At 42.6% G+C, this 13,472-nt stretch overlaps 1 protein-coding gene across 1 annotated transcript in view; it reads left to right on the top strand.

The window, feature by feature from the left end:
* The window catches only part of IFT56 (intraflagellar transport 56), a 64,777-nt gene that overhangs the window by 24,436 nt on the left and 26,869 nt on the right, over nucleotides 1–13,472 (top strand). Inside the window, exons 9-13 of the mRNA XM_060196656.1 lie at nucleotides 785–887; nucleotides 4,369–4,424; nucleotides 5,577–5,630; nucleotides 7,514–7,577; nucleotides 11,291–11,379. Of these exons, the coding sequence (XP_060052639.1) occupies nucleotides 785–887; nucleotides 4,369–4,424; nucleotides 5,577–5,630; nucleotides 7,514–7,577; nucleotides 11,291–11,379 (366 nt within the window). The remainder of the gene's footprint in view (nucleotides 1–784; nucleotides 888–4,368; nucleotides 4,425–5,576; nucleotides 5,631–7,513; nucleotides 7,578–11,290; nucleotides 11,380–13,472) is intronic.

Raw genomic sequence — 13,472 nt, forward strand, 5'->3', positions numbered from 1 at the left:
GAGCAGTGGATTCATAGTACAGGCACCGAGCCGCAATGATAACCTGGGAGGCAAAAAAAAAAAAAAAAAAAAGTGGTGCACTTGGTTGAGCGCACACACTATTATGCATAAGGACCTGAGCCCACCTTCAGGGAGGACCCTTCATAAGTGGTGAAGCAGGTCTGCAGGTCTTTCTCTCTCTCTCTCTTTCAATTTCTCTCTGTCCTATCAAATAAAATAGAAGGAAGTGAAAAAGAAAAAAAATGGCTGCGAGGAGTGGTGGATTTGTAGTGCTGGCACCAAGCCCCAGGGATATCCCTGGTGGCAATAAAAGTTTTAAAAACAGAAAAAGAAAGAAACTATATAGACTGAATGTATGACTGAACATGGGTAAATCCTCCATGTAAAGCTCTCTTATCTTGAAGTTACCCAGGGCAAATCCTCCTAAAATCTCTCATCCACTGAACTGCTAGCTCCCCTCTGGAATGGTTTGCCTTGATGTGGCTGTTCCCTCCCTGTCCCTGGAATAAAGTTTCTGAGGACACCCAGGAGACCACTGAGGTTAACACACAGCACCTTCTGTCATAATTTGTGATGTGACTTGCTATGAGTTGACCATTTTACTAGGCTCTGGGAATCCAGCAATGTCCAAAATTGACAAGAGGGAGAGGGAGAGAGAAAGGGAGAGAGAGTTGGGGGGGGGGGGTGTCTGCATGTGGTTATACAAGTGGTAGCTCCCTGGCCACTTCCAGCAATAAATACAGCCATTTGTGTTGCCACAGTAACCCAGCTCCTCTCTGTGTAGGTCGTTTTCCGAGGTGGTAAGGGGGCTCTGCAGGTCTTGCCACCCCTGGTTGACGTCATCCCTGAAGCCAGGCTAAACTTAGTGATTTATTATCTGCGGCAAGGTAAGTAGACCTGGTCTTAGTCTCACTTACAATGAGCTATTTGAGACCATTTCATCTCTACTCAAGCTGATTTCTTTCTCTTTTTCTTCCTCCCTCCCTGCCTCCTTCTTTTTCTCTTTCTTCTTCTTTTTCTTCCCCTTCTCCCTCCCCTTCCCTTTCTTCTCCCTCCCCTCCCCCTTCCCTTTCTTCCCCTTCCCTTCCCCTTCCCTTCCCCCTTCTCCTTCTCCTCCTCTTTCTTCTTTTTACCAGAGCACTGCTTAGCTCTGGCTTATGCTGGTGCTGGCGGTTGAACCTGAGACCTTTTTGTTGCCTCAGGCATGAAACCCTCCCCTCCCCATTTTTAAATTTGTGGTTAATAGTAGTTACAAGATTATAAGAGTACAGTGTACAACCCCAGCATCACACCCACCGTATGAAAGTCTTGTTTCGCATAATCACTATGCTATCACTCCAGCCCCTTATTTTGCTTTTAAAACCCATAACACTCCAAGAATATATTTGTCCCAGGTTCACAGCATAGATAAAATATGTTGGTGCTTATTAGTTGTGCTTTTTCTATGCACCCTTTCTTCTGTTGTTGCCATGTTTCTTGTCTCGATGTTGATTTTTGTCTCCTTTCCTCTTGTTTTTACCTATTTGATTTCAGTTTCCCCTTCCCTTCTCTGGAAGTACCCTGCCCCCCTGATGTATAATGTCTAACCACAGTCTTGTCTGGTGTCTTTTTATTTTTATCATGAGCTGTTTTGCATTTGCTCTAGCTGTCTGCCTTTCTGTGTCTTTGCCCCCCTGACTCTTTTTTTTTTTTTTGGTCAAATCATTTTATTGGAAAAATAATAGTTTACAGGACACTTGTTGACTACATGGATGCAGTTTATTATCTCTGTGACATGCGTCTGCACACTGTTCAGACCACCAACTGAAGTCCTCTTCACCATCATGCACTGGCTCCTCAGTACCCTCTCTGCTTCCTGTCTTCTCCCTCTAGCCCAGAGGCCTGTGTTTCACTGCATAAACATAACACTTAGTCCAGGGGTCACACCCTGCCTTTCCCTTTTCTTTCCTTATAACTTAAGTCCTACCTCTGTGTGAGATCCTTCTCTTTTTGACTTATCTCACTTAGCTTATTCTTTGAAGTTCCATCCAAGCTGAGGCAAAGGAGATGATTTCATCACTTCTGATGTCAGGGCAGTGTTCCACTGTGTGTGTGTGAGTGTGTGTGCATACACGTGTGTGTGTGTGTGTGCATATGTGTGTGTGCATATGCGTGTGTGTGTGTGTGTATCATAATTTTTTGTATCCCATTGCAGGGGCTAATGATTTTTAGTACAGTTGTTGAAACATGGCTACAGTTTCTCTGTCCCCATCATAGGTGTCTGCTACAACTCTTACCCCCCAGTTTAGGTCCATTTCCACAATCATGAACTAGGTATCTACAACATTGTCCCTGCCCCTCCCTTTGCCCTTCTTCCCCAGAGCCCTTTGCATGGATAAATCTACCACACCCAACCCTGACTTCTTAGGAGACCATGTTGTCATGTGAAGTGAACATGCCTCGGTTCGCCTCGCCCTTGAGTGAGCTAGGTGGTTAGTACATGCCCACAGCAGTCATGAGGAGAGCAGAGCGGCCCCTACACTGGTGGTGGCACTCTGTCATGGACCCTGCACTGACAGTGTGGGGCCTTTCTAGGTGCTGGTAGAAACCAACTAGATGTCATATTCCTTATAGAGCAAATGTAAGTGTTTATTAAAATAAGAACATGAAAAAAAAATATGAGCTTAAAGCGGTTTTCTATTTAATATATAAGCACAAAGAAATGCTTTTGAGTAAGAGTTAAAAGGACAGATTTTTTTTTAATATTTATTTATTTTCCCTTTTGTTGCCCTTGTTGTTTTATTGTTGTAGTTATTGCTGTTGTTGTTGTTGGATAGGACAGTTAGAAATGGAGAGAGGAGGGGAAGACAAAGGGGGAGAGAAAGATAGACACCAGCAGACCTGCTTCACCAGCAACTCCCCTGCAGGTGGGGAACTAGGTGCTTGAACCAGGATCCTTACACAGGTCCTTGCGCTTTGTGCCACGTGAGCTTAATCCGCTGTGCTACCGCCCAACTCCCAGGACAGATATTTATTATTTTTTGACAGACATTTTTTATAAAATAGTTTTTATTGTAAAAACATCTCTTTGTTTTAATTTTTTATTATTTATTTTCACTTTTGTTGCCCTTGTTTTTTTTTTTTTTGTTGTTGTTGTTGTATTATTGTTAATGTTGTCGTTGTTGGATAGTACAGAGAGAAATGTAGTGAGGAGGGAAAGACAGAGGGGGAGAGAAAGACACTTGCAGACCTGCTTCACCGCTAGTAAAGCAACTCTCCTGCAGGTGGGGAGCTGGGGGCTGGAACCGGGATCTTTATGCCAGTCCTTGCGCTTTGCGCCGCATGCACTTAACCCGATATGCTACCGCCCAACTCCCATATAAAAAATTTCTAACAGAAAGGTAAAATGTAAAAGCACCCCAGAAATCATTCCAGATTCACCAGTTTTCAGGATGTTGCTAATCTTGTGTTTGTTTTTTTTTTTTGTTATCACTGGGGATTCACCTCTGTTCTGGGCTGACTTTTTCAGAGAGAGAAAGATAAAGACAGAGGCAGAGAGTATGAAAAAACCCACAGCACTGAATCTTCCTTCAGTGTGGTGAGTACCAGGCTCAAACCCGGGTCATGCATATGGCAAAGCGGCGCCCTGAGTGAGAGCTTTTGTTGGCCCATTGATGATCTTCTTTCATCTCTCCTTCTAACACCCCCCCTTTTGTTTGCCAAAATATTTCAAAGCAAATCCCAGACCTCGTGCCATTTCATTCTTATATATCTGATGTAGGTGTGTGTGTGTGTATCATCCCTTTAAAAAAATAGTTGCTTTTCTTATTGAATATGGTGCCACTGGTTGGTAATACTCAATCCATATTCATGAGCTGAAAACAAAATTGTTTGGAGCTTCAGCATTTAATTTCGTTTTCCTAAAATATTTGGTTGTCTTTAAGATAACTAGTCAACATTGAACTTGATGAAGTCAGGAGACAGGTAAAAGAGGTCATATTTACGTGAGTGTTTCAGCATTAAAGGCTCTTATCTTTGTGGGGGACCTGTTTTAAAAGAATCTTCCTCCTTTGTACCAAAAATAACTTAATATACTATACTTAGGGGCCGGGTGGTGTCGCACTTAGTTGAGCACACATGTTACAATGTGCAAGGACCCAGGTTCGAGTCCCCAGTCCCCACTTACAGGGGGTGGTGAAGCAGTGCTGCAGGTGTGTCTCTGTCTCTCCCTCTAAATTCTCCTTCCTCTTGATTTTTGGCTATCTCTGTCACATAGACAAAGGTAAAAATATTTACTATATTTAAATGAGTTGGAGCTTAAATTTAGATAGTGTAAATAAGTAATAGGTAAATAAAATAAGTGCAAATAAGCTAGTTATTGTATTTCAGATGATGTACAAGAAGCTTATAACTTAATTAAGGATCTGGAACCTACTACTCCTCAGGTAAGTGAAAACATGTTATGATTTTACTAACCAAGTTCTGATAAATGTAGAACTTCAGAAAGGTGATTGGAATGCATATTAAAGATGATTCCTATTTGTGGATTCCCAGAAAAAGAAGTGTGTATGTGTGTGTGTGTGTTACCAGAGGTCTACTTAGCTCTGGCTGTTGGTGGTATAAGGAACAAATTTGGATAGCCACTATGCCCCAGGTTTTGTTTTATTTTATTTTATTTTATTTTATTTATTTATTTATTTATTTATTTTTTACCAGAGCACTGCTCAGCTCTGGCTTATGGCGGTGTGGGGGGATTGAACCTGGGACTTGAGAGCCTCAGGCATGGAAGTCTCTTTGCATAACCATTATGCTATACCCCCACCCGATCGTTTTATTTTTATACCAAGGAACAAATTTAGGCTCTCTAATGTACATCCTGGACCACTACCATTATGCTACTTCCCCAGCCCCAAAACCTTCTTTCATTTTTTATGATTAAGCCACTAGCAAAGGAAATTGCATTGGAAAGCAGTAATATATATATATATACATATATATATATATATAATGTGTTTTATATGTCAGTGAGTGTGATAAGATGATAAAAATTAATACAAAAACAGAGGACCTAGTGGGGGTTGTATTGTATATGGAAAACTGGGAAATGTTATGCATGTACAAACTATTGTATTTACTGTTCAATGTAAAACATTAATTCTCTAATAAAGAAAGTTAAAAAAAATGAATACAAAAACAAGGGTAACAAAAGGGAATAAATAAATAAATATTTTTTTAAATTAATATATGGGTAACTTGCTGTTCATTTTCCCATTGACATAAAACAAAAACTTAACTCATAGAACTTTCCTCTGAGTTAGTCCTGCTTAAGATTGAAAAATGGCATAAGTGGTGAATGCTATCATATATGGATACTTGCCTGCTATAAACTAAGTCTCTGCTTCTTTCCTTTGAGACAGAATAGAGAAAAAATGACTCTGAGTAACTTTTGATTTTGTATGTGTGTAGTATTATGTTGATATAAATAATTAACTTGAAAAATAGTGCTCCACCATCTATTGAATCCAAAATTAATTAATTAAATAAATAAAATAATTAACTTGAAAGCTAGCTCATAGCTCTGTGTTCCATGTTTTCAGGAGTATATCCTCAAAGGAGTGGTCAATGCAGCTCTTGGCCAGGAGATGGGTTCGGTACGTAAGAAAACAACAGTGGTCTGGGGCCCAGGCTGTGATGCACCTGGTTAAGCATGCATATTATAGTACAGAAAGCCCTGGGTTCAAGCCCCTTGTCCCCACCTGCAAAGGAAAAGCTTCACAAGCAGTGAAACAGTGCTACAGGTGTCTCTCTCTCCTTCTCAGACTCCCCCCAGTCTCTTTCTGCCTTTATCTAAAATTAAAAAAAAAAATTTAAAGAAAATAGTAGTGATAGTGTGAAAAAGTTCAAAAAGAATGTCAAAGGTTAACCAAAAAAAAAGCCTGACTAAATTTCTTTCTGCGGCAGTTCCTTTCATTTTTCCTTATTATCCATCTAGATTTCATTGTAATATATATATTTAAAATATATTTAATAGCATATATGCTATTTAAACACAGAGAAAAATCCTTAGCCCTAAAAATCATCTATTTGAAAAGAGCCCAGTGTTTATATCTAGGAATAGGAAATCATTACAATTTCAATTCTTATTACCAATGTTCTTTATTTTACACTCTTTTTACTTTTCATCACCAGGGTGATATTATTGGAGCTGAGTGCCTGCACAATGGCTCCTCCATTCTCAGTGGCCATTTGTGTTGCCTTCCTTTTTTTTCTTTTCTTTCTTTTTTTTTTTTTCCTCCAGGGTTATTGCTGGGGCTCAGTGCCTGCACCATGAATCCACCGCTCCTGGAGGCCATTTTCCCCCCTTTTGTTGCCCTTATTGTTGTAGCCTCGTTGTGGTTATTAATGTTGTTGTTGATGTCATTCGTTGTTGCACAGGACAGAGAGAAATGGAGAGAGGATGGGGAAGACAGAGAGGGGGAGAGAAAGACAGACACCTGCAGACCTGCTTCACCGCGTGTGAAGGGACTCCCCTGCAGGTGGGGAACCAGGGGCTCCAACTGAGATTGTTACTCCAGTCCCTGCGCTTTGCGCCATGTGCGCTTAACCCGCTGCACTACCACCTGACCCCCACCTTCCTTTTTTTCTTTTTTCTTTTGTTTTTCCCAAAAGAGAGACAGAGAGAGTGATAGAGAGCAAGATACCATGAAAAGGTAAGATACCTGCAGCACTGCCCCACTGCTCCTGAAGTTTCCTCATGCAGGCAGGAAGCCAGGGCTTGAGCTCATGCATGGTGATGTGTGTTCTCTACCAGGCGAACACCACACCACCCAGCCCCAATCTTTCTTTGAAAACCCTGAACACCTTTGCACAATAATGTTGGAATCTGTAAAATCAGAACTGTTTATCTGGGAGAGTTTTTTATAAGCATTGAAACACTGTGTAAAACTAAGTGCCTACTCATTTTATTTACTTATTTTTGCCATCACCAGGGCCTTAACAGCTACTGCTCCAGGTTGACATTTTCAGAAAGAGAGAGAAAAAAAAGAGGAAAACATTAAGCAGCACAGAAGTGTCCCTCAGTGCCCGGGTTGCTCACATGGCAAAGCAGGCACACTCCTAGGCATACTGTTTCCCTGGCCCTTACTTATCTAAATAGGTTCTTTTTAGGCAGCAAATAGTTATTAAATAGATGAATGAGTTGCTTTAATAAATACTCCTTGTTATAGCCCTTAGTTCTACCACAGGGTTTGATGTTTGCAAAAGAGCGATAAGTATTTGTTGGGTGGGTGAATAAATGAATGAGTCCGTGTAACAAAAGTACTTTTCAGGTAGAATTTGGTGAATGGGCTTTTTTCTTTTCTCTATGACTCTGAGCAAGTAAAGTTTCAGGTTACGTTTTCTAGGTATTATCTGGGGAAAGATTTAAAGCAAGGGGACATATGAAAGCCTGGTGTAAATGTTAAAACCATAGAGAATAGCACGCATTCAATGTCTTCAGCTCATTCCTGTCTCTCAGCTCTGTTTTGTTTTCCAGAGGGATCATATGAAAATCGCCCAGCAGTTCTTCCAGTTGGTAGGAGGCTCAGCGAGTGAATGTGGTACGTCTGAAGTCTGTGCCTGTGAGTGTGACTCGTCATTGGAGGCCTCCATTGGCTGGTGACGTTAGATCCTGTCCTGAAATGTCTGTTAGCCCCCCCCCCCATTAGTAAATGGGGAGTCAGACACAGGAGAGGATATGGGAACTAGCTCATCTCAATCATGTTTGCAGAACATATAAATAGGGGAGAATTATTAGTATTCTTTAGCCCATGAGACTTTTTTTTTCTTTTTTTCAAAACACTGCTCTTATGGTAATGTGGGGTATTGAACCTGGAGCCTCTGGTATCTTGGGCATGGAAGTCTTTTGCAAAAACCATTATTCTGTCTCTCCTACCCAGCCTATGAGAGTTTTATTTTATTTTTTTTCTTTCTTTCTTTCTTTTTTTGTGGGGGAGTAAATTTTTTAATATATTTTTTATTCCCTTTTGTTGCCCTTGTTGTTGTTCATCATTGTTCTGGTTATTATTATTGCCATTATTGATGCCATCATTGTGGAATAGGAGAGAGGAGGGGAAGACAGAGAGGGGGAGAGAAAGATAGACACCTGCAGACCTGCTTCACTGCCTGTGAAGCGACTGACTCCCCCACAGGTGGGGAACCAGGGGCTCAAACCAGGATCTTTACGCTGATCCTTGTGCTTTGCGCCACCTGCGCTTAACCCGCTGTGCTACTGCCCAACTCCCGGGGGATTAATTTTTAAAGAGCTCTTTATGGGAGGGGATGGGATATGGAGATCTGGTGGTGGAAATTGTGTAGAGTTGTACCCCTCTTATCCTATGATTTTGTCAATATTTCCTTTTTACAAATAAAAAGTAAATAAGTAAATAACAACAAAAAAATAAAGAGCTCTTTATATATTAAATTTTTGCCTTATTGTAGATTTTTTTCCCAGTGGGTCACTTGCCTTTTAACTTTCTCATGGAGAAATGTTTATTTATTTAATTCTTTTTATATTTATTTATTCCCTTTTGTTGCCCTTGCTGTTTTTATTGTTGTTATTATTATTGTTGCTGTTATTGATGTCATTGTTGGATAGGACAGAGAGAAATGGAGAGAGGAGAGAGAGAGAAAGATAGACACCTGCAGATCTGCTTCGCCACCTGTGAAGCGATGCCACTGCAGGTGGGGAGCCAGGGGCTCGAACCTGGATCCTCATGCTGGTCCTTGCGCTTTGCACCACGTGCGCTTAACTCACAGCGCTACCGCCTGACTCCCTATTTAATTCTCAATTCTTTTTTAAAATTTATTTATAAAAAGGAAACACTACCTAGTGGGGGTTGTATTGTTATATGGGAAACTGGGAAATGTTATGCATGTACAAACTATTGTATTTACTGTTGAATGTAAAACATTAATTCCTCAATAAAGAAATTTTAAAAAATGATTAGAACTCAAAAAAAAAAAAGGAAACACTGACAAAACCATAGGATTAATTCTTTTTTTAATGTTTATTTATTTATTCCCTTTTGTTGTCCTTGTTGTTTTATTGTTGTAGTTATTGTTGTTATTGATGTCATTGTTGTTGGATAGGACAGAGAGAAATGGAGAGAGGAGGGGAAGACAGAGTTGAGGAAGAAAGATAGACACCTACAGACCTGCCTCACCACTTGTGAAGCAACTCCCCTGCAGGTGGGGAGCCAGGGACTTGAACCGCCGACTCCCTGTTTTTTTTAATTCTTTGCAGCAGTGGAGAGTGAACTCGTGACCTTACATATACACAACTGCTAAGCAGCTTCTCTTACCCAGTTTTCCCTTTTTTTTTTTTTGTTTAAGAGGACAGAAGGACAGACAGACAGACCTAGAGGCCATATATTACAGCACTACTTCACCATCCATGAAACTCCCCCAGGGTCATCGATAGTGTACCCATGTGATACCACAGTTCAAACTCATGGCTTAACAAACAACGAGGTGTGTGCTCTGCAGGTGAGCTACCTTCCAGACCCCAAATAAAAACATTTCAATCTTTTTTTTTTCCTTCAGAGTTATTGCTGGGGCTCAGTGCCTGCACCATGAATCCACTGCTTCTAGAGGCTATTTTTTCCCCTTTTGTTGCCCTTGTTTTATCGTTGTGGTTATTATTGTTGTTGTTGCTGTCATTGTTGTTGGATAGGACAGAGAGAAATGGAGAGAGGAGGGGAAGACAGAAGGGGAGAGAAAGATAGACACCTGCAGACCTGCTTCACCACCTGTGAAGCGACTCCCCTGCAGGTGGGGAGCCGGGGGCTCGAACTAGGATTCTTACACCGGTCCTTGTACTTTACGCCATGTACTTTGCATCATGTGTGCTTAACCACTGCACTACCACCCAACCCCCAAACACTTCAATCTTATCTAGCTAAGTCTGTCTCTTATCACCCTTCTCTGGGAAGAGGAGTCCACGCTAAAGACACTTCTCAGAGACTGCAAAAAGCTTCTCTTTTGTATAATGGCTTCTTGTGTGGGTACCCACCTCAGAATGTGATTTTTTTTTTCACTCTTGCAGTTCTGTAATATTTGCCCATACTTCCCACAAGTAGTTTTGCAGACTGATTAGTATTATTAAAGTGTTAACTTCTTCAGCCAAGCATCAGTGTAAGATTTGAGAAGGTCTGCCGACTGGCTTGAACATTTTCCATGTCTGCTGTCTCTGGTTAACGTCAGCACTGAGCGATGCTGCCCTTGTTGATGGAGGATCTTGCTGCCCGCCATACTCACTTCTTTACAGATGCTTCACCAAAATCACTTATGAATTTATATTTCCTCTCCCCTCTCCATTCATTCACTTATTCACACACCAGAAACATATTGAGGTATTGGGGATATAGTGGCAAACAAACTAGTCTCTCCACCCCAAGCCTTGGGGAGTGCAGAGTCTATCAGGACAGTGTGTAAAAATAACTCCATAGGCTGTTCAGTATCTGGGACTGTAGAGAGAAGAATGGAATAGAGCCAGAAAGAATAGGAGCTCTAGCAGCAAGGGTGGGGTGACACTAACCTACTACTTCAGTTAAGGATCTGTTATGTAGAGCTCACACATTACCATACACAAGGACCCAGGTTCAAGCCCTAGTCCCCACTGCAGGCGTGTGTGTATATGGGGGGGGGGGTGGTATGTGAATGGTGGAACAGTGCTACAGGTGCCTCTCTGCCTCTCTGTGTGTTTCAGAAAGAAGGAAAAAGAGAGAGAGAGAGAGAAGGGAGAAAATTTTGACTACCAGGAAGGGTGGGGTCACTATGCAGGCACTGAGCCCCAATAACCCTGGTGGAGGGAAAAAAAAACCTACTGTCAGGCAAAGAACTGAATCTGAATCAGAGTCGTGGTGGTGGGAGTTGTGTGGAGTTGTACCCCTCATCCTATGTTTTTTGTCAGTGTTTCCTTTTTATAAGTTAAAATTTAAAAAAAAAAAAAAAGAACTGAATCAGGGTCAGAGGCATGGAATGTAGTTTCCTCACTTAAGTTTGGAACTGCAAAGCTACCTGAGAAACTGATGGGGGTGCAGGCCAGGTCGTAGGCAGGTGTTAGAGCAGGTGAGAACAGCAAAATCCTGGACAAGGACCTGGCACGCAAGAGAGGTGGAGCTTGTGACCATTGTGAGACCATTGCACTGTACTGAGGTTTGGTAATTAGAAAGAACCCTCATTGCGCGTCTCCATCCCTCACTTAACCCAGCTAGAGAGAACTTTCTGTTTCCTGAACATACAGGGTGTCCCGCTCCCCCTTCCATTTCAGATACAATTCCAGGGAGGCAGTGCATGGCTTCCTGTTTCTTCCTGCTTAAGCAGTTTGATGATGTCTTGATTTACCTCAACTCATTTAAGGTCAGTATAGAGCTCTCTGGATGACTCTGTGTACAGACTAATAGGGTATTGGCGCCATCTGAGAGGACATTGATACATATTGATAGGTAGGGTGTCACAAGAGAGGGACAAAGGCAAATGGTAGGTAGGAAATTTTTTAATATTTTATTTATTTTATTTTAATTAGAAAGAGTAGATACAGAGGGAAAGATATGGAGAGAGAGAGGAAGAAACCAGAACACTGCTCAGTTCTGGCTTATGGTGGTTCTGGAGATTTAACCTAGGACCTCAGAGCCTCAGGCTTGAAAGGCTTTTGCAGAACCATAATGCTGTCTCCCCAGTTATACTTATTTTTTTCCCTCCAGGGTTATTGCTGGGCTCGGTGCCTGCACCACGAATCCACCGCTCCTGGAGGCCATTTTTCCCCCCTTTGTTGCCCTTGTTGTTGTAGCCTTGTTGTGGTTATTATTATTGCCCTTGTTGACGCTATTCGTTGTTGGATAGGACAGAGAGAAATGGAGAGAGGAGGGGAAGACAGAGGGGGAGAGAAAGATAGACACCTGCAGACCTGCTCCACCGCCTGTGAAGTGACCCCCCTGCAGGTGGGGAGCCGGGGGCTTGAACCGGGATCCTTACGCTGGTCCTTGCGCTTTGCGCCACATGCGCTTAACCCGCTGCGCCACCGCCCGACCCCCTAATTTATACTTTTTTTTTTTTTGCCTCCAGAGTTATCATGGGCTCGATGCCTACAGCACAAATCCACTGCTCCTGGAAGCCATCTTTCCCACCCTTGTTACCCTTATTATTATTGTTGTTATTGGACAGGACAGAGAGGAATCGAGAGAGAAGGGGAAGACAGAGAAGTGGAGAGAAAGATAGACACCTGCAGGCCTGCTTTACCACTTGTGAAGCAAGCCCCCTGCAGGTGGGGAGCCGGGGGCTCAAACCAGGATCCCTGTGTTGGTCTTTGTGGTTCGCACCGTGTGCACTTAACCTGCTGCGCTACCACCCGGCCCCCAATTTATACTCTTCAAAGGGAAATGAGAGTCAGAGATAATGGACAAGCCCTCAGCCCTGAGGTTGGGCTACAGTGGATATTCATGGGTGGATATGGGGGTGGGAGGAGGCAGGCAATGGGTGCAGATGTCTGTCCATTGATAACAAGACTTTGGTTCTTTCTCTCAGCACATCCATGGGTGTTTGCCATGTTCATGATGTCTGGTGACTGTTGGATATGGGGTGGGGGGTGACTCATGGGGGCAGCCTTGAAACAGTTGAATGCTAGGGTCTGTTGTTTGTCTTCTCCCTTCATTTCTGTGACAGCGCACACACATTTTAGCTTAACAGACTCCATCTTGACTCCATCTTGGGAGGTGTCCCAGACCACTAAAGGGCTTTTTCTAAGAGTACTTGTATCTACAAATTATATGCTGTAATTTGTAATAAGGTTGATGAGTCAAGATGGAGTGGGGTGGGGGGTGACTCATGGGGGCAGCCTTGAAACAGTTGAATGCTAGGGTCTGTTGTTTGTCTTCTCCCTTCATTTCTGTGACAGCGCACACACATTTTAGCTTAACAGACTCCATCTTGACTCCATCTTGGGAGGTGTCCCAGACCACTAAAGGGCTTTTTCTAAGAGTACTTGTATCTACAAATTATATGCTGTAATTTGTAATAAGGTTGATGAGTCAAGATGGAGTCTGTTAAGCTAAAATGTGTGTGCGCTGTCACAGAAATGAAGGGAGAAGACAAACAACAGACCCTAGCATTCAACTGTTTCAAGGCTGCCCCCATGAGTCACCCCCCACCCCATATCCAACAGTCACCAGACATCATGAACATGGCAAACACCCATGGATGTGCTGAGAGAAAGAACCAAAGTCTTGTTATCAATGGACAGACATCTGCACCCATTGCCTGCCTCCTCCCACCCCCATATCCACCCATGAATATCCACTGTAGCCCAACCTCAGGGCTGAGGGCTTGTCCATTATCTCTGACTCTCATTTCCCTTTGAAGAGTATAAATTGGGGGCCGGGTGGTAGCGCAGCAGGTTAAGTGCACACGGTGCGAACCACAAAGACCAACACAGGGATCCTGGTTTGAGCCCCCGG

Source organism: Erinaceus europaeus, chromosome 8 (genome assembly GCF_950295315.1).
Source record: "Erinaceus europaeus chromosome 8, mEriEur2.1, whole genome shotgun sequence".
Lineage (NCBI taxonomy): Eukaryota > Metazoa > Chordata > Mammalia > Eulipotyphla > Erinaceidae > Erinaceus > Erinaceus europaeus.